The sequence below is a fragment of the Sinocyclocheilus anshuiensis genome, unplaced genomic scaffold, assembly GCF_001515605.1.
Source record: "Sinocyclocheilus anshuiensis isolate Anshui unplaced genomic scaffold, SAMN03320099.WGS_v1.1 scaffold1094, whole genome shotgun sequence".
Taxonomy (NCBI): Eukaryota; Metazoa; Chordata; class Actinopteri; order Cypriniformes; family Cyprinidae; genus Sinocyclocheilus; species Sinocyclocheilus anshuiensis.
The window spans coordinates 771,451-779,200 of record NW_015536578.1 but is presented as its reverse complement, the minus strand read 5'-3'; the positions used below and the strand labels follow the sequence as shown (position 1 = coordinate 779,200).

At 37.4% G+C, this 7,750-nt stretch overlaps 1 protein-coding gene across 3 annotated transcripts in view; it reads left to right on the top strand.

Moving 5' to 3' along the window:
- Positions 1-7,750, top strand: part of LOC107702933 (unconventional myosin-XVI-like) — a 99,816-nt gene that overhangs the window by 59,535 nt on the left and 32,531 nt on the right. For all 3 annotated transcript variants that reach the window (XM_016505392.1, XM_016505384.1, XM_016505402.1), the window contains exon 19: positions 774-979. In XM_016505392.1, the coding sequence (XP_016360878.1) occupies positions 774-979 (206 nt within the window). The remainder of the gene's footprint in view (positions 1-773; positions 980-7,750) is intronic.

The following is a 7,750-nucleotide window of genomic DNA, read 5'->3' as shown; positions in this document are numbered from 1 at the left end:
GCATAGAGGAGAAACAATAATGTACAGTATGTGGAAAATAATGTTTTTTGAACCTTAAACCGCATAAACACACAACATAGTGTTCTTTTTAGACACTATGTCATATGACCCCTTTAATAAATCAGGTTATTTCCCTGTAGTGACGTCACAACATAATGATTTGCGTATCTGACTCCGAATATTTCATTTGTTGTCAGTTGTAATGTTAAATAAAGCTTGCAACAGTCAGCGGAAAACTCACAGCTCATATATTATTCTCTCATGCAGTTACAGATGCAGCGTTTCGATTGAACCACTTCTGCTGCACGAGATGAGAACACATTTGTAGCATTTTCTGGATCATGAAAGAGTCTGTATTTGTGATACATTTCCTTCTTTCTTTACTGCAAAAAGCTCAAGCTTAAATCTGCACTAACGATGCATTTTAACATTTCAAGTCATCTGACATTGTGTCACATGCACAAGGTTCTTTCATAGTGCTTTTTTTGTCATTTTAGAGTTTGACAGCTCCAGTCCCCATTCACTTTCATTATATGGAAAACATATCTCCTTTTGTGTTTCACAGAAAAAGTCATACCAGTTTTCTCCTTGTTTCTCAGTGAAGATATTCTGGGCCTTCGTGTCAGTGGTGACACCTGGTGAGAGGAGGTTGTACCATGACTCATGTTGCTACAAAAATGGAAGCAAATGGGAGTCATTGAGATAAATCTGAATGTAACCGTTTGTAAACAACAGTATTACCTGTCTTTTCCTGCTGCTCTCTCTCATTCCAGAACTCTCTGTGTGAGATCACCAGTAAGCTGCAAGCGTGTATGCCTCACTTTGTTCAGTGTGTCAGGCCCAACAACGCCGGGAAGCCTGACGTGTTTGACAGCTTCCACGTGTCCTCACAGCTCCAGTACGTGGGAGTTCTGGAGATGGTCCGCATGATCCGCTATGGATACCCAGTCCGCCTGTCTTTCACCAGCTTCCTGAGCAGGTAAGATTCTCAACCCTTAAATTGGGCACTGTAAGGCACTTTCCGTGGCTAGATAGGGTACAAATAGGTGTCCCATTACTGTTTTATCCAGCAAACCCCATGTTCTTTAAATTAGAACTCTTACATACTCTTACATAAATAAACATAAATATTCACTACTGTTCAAAAGTTTGGGGTCAGTAAGATAAATGTCTCTTAAGCAGCAAATCAGCATATTAGAATGATTTCTGAAGGATCATGTGACACTGAAGCATTGCCTTCATAGGAAAAATAAATACTTTCTAAAATATATTCAGATAGAGTAGTGGGTCTTACTTTTCCTAGTGTCTGTTTTTAAATCAAGCAGTTCATATCCTAGTACAGGGGTGCCAAACTCAATTCCTGGAGGGCCGGAGCCCTGCAGTGTTTAGATTTAACCCTACTTAAAACACCTGATTCAACTAATCTAGTCCGTCAGACTTATTTGAAAACTATATGGTATGTGTGTTGGAGCAGGGTTGGAACAAAACTCTGCAGGCTTCAAGCCCTCCAGGAATTGAGTTTGACACCCCTGTCCTAGTATGTTTCCCATAAAGACCATATATGTATTATGTAAAGACTAACTAAGGTTAAGCCATCTGTTAAACTCTGTTTGTGTGGACATATATTTATGTTTCTACTGTATACACTCAGCACAAGAGTTTTTTTCAATCCATTTCTGCCGTCAGGACAAATGAGGTAAAGAGGCATTCCTGCTGGAAATATATCGTAAGTGCCCTTTCTCAGATGCTGATATGTGTCTGCCTGACTCAAGCTGTCTGCACTATATGCTCAAGATGTACTTTCAGTTCAGCTGAGGTTAGGCAGAAAGTATATACCCTGTGTGTGTGTGTGTGTGTGTGTGTGTGTAGGTGCTGAGAGCAACGTCTAGGGTGTGACACTGGTTTCACACCATGATTAATGCTCATAGGCCTCACTGGGAACAGTTTTTTGAGTGACCGTTTTCCTGATGGGGTGATAATGGGGCAGTTTTGGAGAGGATGAAGTGCTCTCGGATGGGTCACCCTGATCTCGGCTCAACTTCATGTGACTGGAAGAGAGAGAAATGGAATAAAGCATCAAAGAGAAAGATTGGAAATTGGATTGTAAAAGGGGACAGCATGTAATTTCAAGAAATCTTCCCCGTGCTTTTCAGAATGTGAAAGAAGAAGATAAAAGCGTGAGTGAAAATTAAAGAGGAGCAGGCTGTTCCTTCTGTCAGGCAAGGGTTCAGCGTGACTCTGGCTTCATCTTCCTCAGGAACACAGTGCCTCATCTTCATGTCATACTGACACCCATAGAATAGGCTGTTCCCGCTCTTTGCACAAACTTTATTTTAGTGCTGGAGAAGCTCGTAAAATTCCCACTCCATCTTTGACATTTTTTCTCTCATTTCATTCCTCTATCATAAACGTAACTTTTTCCGAAGTTCACAGAGGGGTTATTAGAGTTTTTTTTTTTGTTTTGTTTTAGTTTAGTTTTCAAATTTACTTCAGTTTTCAGTGTAGTGTAGCCTTAGTTATTTTCAGACATATGTGTGTGTGGGTGTATATATATGTGTGTGTGTATATATATATATATATATATACACACACAGTATATAGATAGCTAGCTAGATAGATAGATAGAGATAGATAGAGATAAATATTAGCATTGTAATTTTAAAGTTGCACTCTTATTAATATTAAATAATTTATATATTTTAAATAATTTATGTAATTTTTTTTTTATTTTATTTCTTTTTTATTCTACAGTGAAATTAGAATATAATATTTATTTTTTAATATTTAATCATTTCTTCTTCTTCCTCCTCCTTCCTCCTCCTTCTTCATCTTCTTCTGTAATCACAAAATTGAACTTGAAGTTGAACTTAAAAGCTCAAGTTAAGAAGCTTGATCTGTGCATATATATAACATGGTGTCATGCGTTAGATGCAAGATGTGAGCCCAAAGTTCAAACACATCCATCTAGCACAAGTTTACATAGAAAAACAATGTCAAAGTATCACAGTGGAATGGAAAAACACTTTCTGTGTGAACAGGCCCCTTGAGCTTTTCCTCATCGCTGCTCTTTTGTCCTGAGTGTCTTTCTCACTGTTTTATCATTTTAGATTTTCTTTAGTGTCTAATTTTCCAATCTCCTTCCCTGCTGTTTTTCTGAGCAGCGTAATTCAGTGTGCTTTGATTAGATCACACGCTGCTCTTTCTCTCTCGCTCTGTAAAGGATAAAAGGATTATGGTAACATTCCAGTGTGATAATGAATCGGGACGCTGCTGGTCACATGACACTGTAAGTTTCCACTACCCGGCTGTAAACATCATGAATCTTTCAGAGAGAGCGTAAGACAAAGAGGGAGAGAGAGAGAGAAATAGGGACTATGGACACTTTATCCTCACAGAACATTTTAGCTCCTAGACAGCAGCTTGTGTTGACTCTGGATTAAATGACCCAGACATTTGTGACATTTGTGTTTAGACTGGGGATAAAATAGCTCAGATTCTCCCGTGATAGTGAATATTGTTTTGACTACATGAAATGAAGCAGATAGTATCCCGATATATAACATTGCCATTTTTGAGAGTGGTTATTTTTGTGCCATTGTCTTCTTTACTATTGGTAGTCACGCGTGTCACCTGCTCATTTGCATAAAGTCAAACTTTTCTCAACTTTGCCGCAGCAAATGGTCTCTGTGAGACATATGCTTTTCCATTATTTTAGTTAATCTGTGGCATCTATTCTCACATTCCCATGATGTGCTGTTTTTTTCTGTGAGCGCATTGGTGACGTGGTGCCATGCGCGTGGTTAGCTTGTGTGTGTGTGTGTGTGTGTGTGTGTGTGTGTGTGTGTGTGTGTGTGTGTGTGAGCATCACAATTAAGCTGCAGCAGGCCAAACAGGGTGAGAGGCTGCAGGCAGACGAAGGCCAGATGATTGTGATGGAAATTTTGGGCTTTTCGAGCAGGAGGTTTTCTGATACGGAGGTCAATTTTCATGGCCTTTCGTGGGGGGCGCTCAGTCAGCATTGTGTGCGTTTTTGCTTTTTGACATTCAAGCTGTTCATATATGTCTTTGTGTGTGTGGCAAGAGCTGTACGAGCTTGTTTATTTGTGTTTTTGTGTGCTCTCATTCAGTCTATATCTAAATATGTGGAATGCATGTCCTAAAACAGAATCTGATTATTTATCTTATTCTGCTTATTCATGCACCAGCCACATTGTGTTCGTAAAAATGTCAGTGTTGATACTTGTCTGTTGATTCACTGGCTCAAACACGAGGCTAAATCTGAAAGCATCTGTCTATCAGAGGAACAGTCATTTCAACAGACATTGTTGCAAGTAGATTCTAAATCTTTTTTTTATTATTATTATTATTTCTTTTTTATTATTGAAGAGCATTTTATGCAAGAACAAATTATGTAAAAATCTACTTAAATCTAAAAATAACCTATTAACTTAAATCTGAAAATAAACTAAATTTAAAAAATAATTAAAGTATGTTTTACACACTGTTTTCTACGTATGTTTGTCAGTGTCACATGATCCTTCAGAAATCATTCTAATATGCTGATTTGATGCTCAAGAAACGGTTCTGATTATTATCAAAGAACAACATTCAAAAGGACAACATTTATTTAAAAATAGAAATAATTTGTATCGTCAGTTATTTATATATATATATATATATATATATGTGTGTGTGTGTGTGTGTATGTGTGTGTGTGTGTGTGGCACTGGCCAAAGTAAACAGTGCACGAATCGCTAAAAACTAGTTTCCTTTTTCTCGCGCCATGTGCCAGTCTTTGTCTGAGTGCACGTGTGTATTGATTTTCTGTTGACTTGTGGGTAAATAAAGAAGTGAGGCATTGGATAAATGCGGCTTTGTGTTTGCTTATGATGTGGAGTCATGTGTACCCTCCATCCAGCACGTCTCCTCCAAAGACGCCTTGACTTCCCGAGGCAGAAAAGAGGCTGCGAGTCACAAAGACCCCATTCACAACCTCCTGCGCCTCCATCAAGCCATTCATAATCATGTGTGAGGGTGAAGGGAAAGTTATTATATTTTTGAATGGATGTTGGGTTTTATACACGTGTGACGTGTGATCGAGAAGTTCTTGGATGATTTTATTATTTGTGTACAGTATTTTTCTTGGTCTTTATGAATGAAGTGTGGTGTGTAGTCTGAGGTGTGCAGTACTCTCTGGCCCAGCACTAATGAATGTGACAGGCTTATTTATCACGGTTTAGCTCAAGCCTTGGGACAAATTACTCATCCACCTTTAAACACATCCTCACTGTATCAGACACCACAGCACACTGACTCAGAAACAAATGCATGGATCTGAGTCAGAGTACAGGGTTTAATTTAATGTGAGTCAAAATGAGGAGGCAGTGAAAAACTGAAGTATTCATTACCATGTTCTTAAAGGGATAGTTTACCCCAAAATAAACATTCTGTCATCAGTTACTCATCCTCATGTCTTTTCTTTTTTTGTTCAAATCTGTATGATTTTCTTTATTTTTAGGAACACAAAAGGTTTTTTGAAGAAGTTTGTTTTTGTCCATGTTTGTCCGAGCAGTGGGATTCTAAATTAAACTGGATGACCCAGTGACTATAGGGGATAAAAAACACATTGTCCAAAATTATCGTGTTTTTTTTTTCCAAAGAAGAAAGAAATGTCTCTGTGGAACATTTCCAAGTTATTTCTGTCATTAATGTTTTAAAACGTTCAAAAAGTTTGAGGTCAGTAAAATTTGACCGACAGTTTTGCTATGTTTTTGAAAGAAGTTTCTTATGTTCACCAAGGGTGCATTTATTTGATCAAAATACAGTCAAAATATTAATACTGTAATATAGTAATATTGTGAAATATTATTACATTTTAAAAGAACTGTTTTCATTTTAAAATGTAATTTATTAGTGTGATGGCAAAACTGAATTTTCAGTTTTCAATTTTGTCTTTTTTAAATTATTATTCTATTTTTATTATTATCAAAGATAAAAACAGTTGTGCTTCTTAATATTGTTGCAGAAACAGTAATACATTTTGTTCAGGATTCTTTAATGAACATGAAGTTCAAAAGAACAGTATTTTGAAATAGAAAACTTTTGTGACATTATAAACGTCTTTACTGTCATTTTTGATCAATTTAATGTGGCCTTGCCGAATGAAATAAATAAATAACTTTCTGACCTTAAACTATTAAATGATAGAGTGCATCTCCAAGACCTCCGTTAAAGAGTGCTTCATCTGGAAATATGAACAAACATCATGAGGAACTCTCTTCTTTAAAGAAGCAGTTTTATATACATTCTAAATGTATGCCCTTTATTATTTTTTTGTAATACACAAAAATATATTTATTTCCATGAGTACCTACAATATGCATCATAATGCATGCATCAGATATCATATTGCAGTTTGCATGTGCATAATTTCTTCTCAATCTGAAGATCCTCATAACATAAACCACCAACTGGCTCTGCCTTACCCATTTCATCTGGTTTATTTGTTTTACACAAACACTCATGTGATACTTATTTATTTATTTTTCACTTAGTGAGAGGCTTAATGCGTAACAGCTGGGAACAGGAAACCCTGCAACAATACACTGATTTACATAAGGCTCTCTCTGTACCTTCCCCTTTGTTTTTCTAGTATGCCCAGCTCTAGTACTTTGAGAGGTAGAACACTTTGATTTATGCATTAATATGCATGCTCATGCATGAGCACAGTCCCTGCTTTTTTTTCCTGACAGCAGAAATGCCGTCAGCGGTTCTTATCGCCATAATGATGCTCAGAATAAGAGATGATGGTCTGTTGTCATCCTCACTGTTTTATTGTGGCTATTTACTGTGAATATTGAGGTAGACCCACACCCCCCCCACCCATGATCCCAATTTGGAGCTTAACTGCCAAGCAGTCAACCTTGTTGAGTTCATATGACTCAATCCCCAAAGGCCCTACAAACTGTGAGGGCATCGATAATTTTCATATTCATATACAAGAGGTCTTTCCCTGGCTCCTTTCATGGTTGATGACTCCTTTGGGAAGCCGTAGGTCTTGGTCATAGAAGAAGGGTTGGGGGAAGTTCAGAAGCACCAGGCTGCTGTAAATCACTTCGAAAGGGAGACGCTGAGTTAATTTGGCTTAAGGCTTAAGCAAGTGTTTGACTGAGCACATGGAGAAGCCCCCCAATACACTACATCCCTACAATCCCACCCTCCCATCTGTTCACCGTGTGCCACATGACCAGAGTGTGTGAGCTGTGCTCAGTGGAAACAGTGAGGGAATTGAAAAAAAATTTTTTTTTTTTTTTTTTTTTGAAAGTCGGGATGTCAATTTTCGCTCTCCCACTAAGATTGCTTGCATCACAAATCATGGGCATGACACATTAATGGCCCATAATGCAGCTGTCTGCAAAAAAGTATTCACCACATGTTAAATAGTGTTAATAGGCAGGCAGAATGAAATACCAAATTTGTGAAATATTATTGAAAAGACATCATAAATGCAGATTGTTTTGCGAATGTGATGGGTAAACATGAGTACGGGACAACTAAAGATTTGTTTAGAAATTTCAGTATGTGTGTACAGAAGTATTCCATTCACATATGAAAAATGCTGTCGTCTATTAAAAATGGGTGTCACAATATCACATTTTCACTACACTATTATCATGGCTAAAATAATTCAGAAATAACAGTATATCTATAGAAATGTTGGGGGTGGCAACCAGTCACATTCGCAAAATTT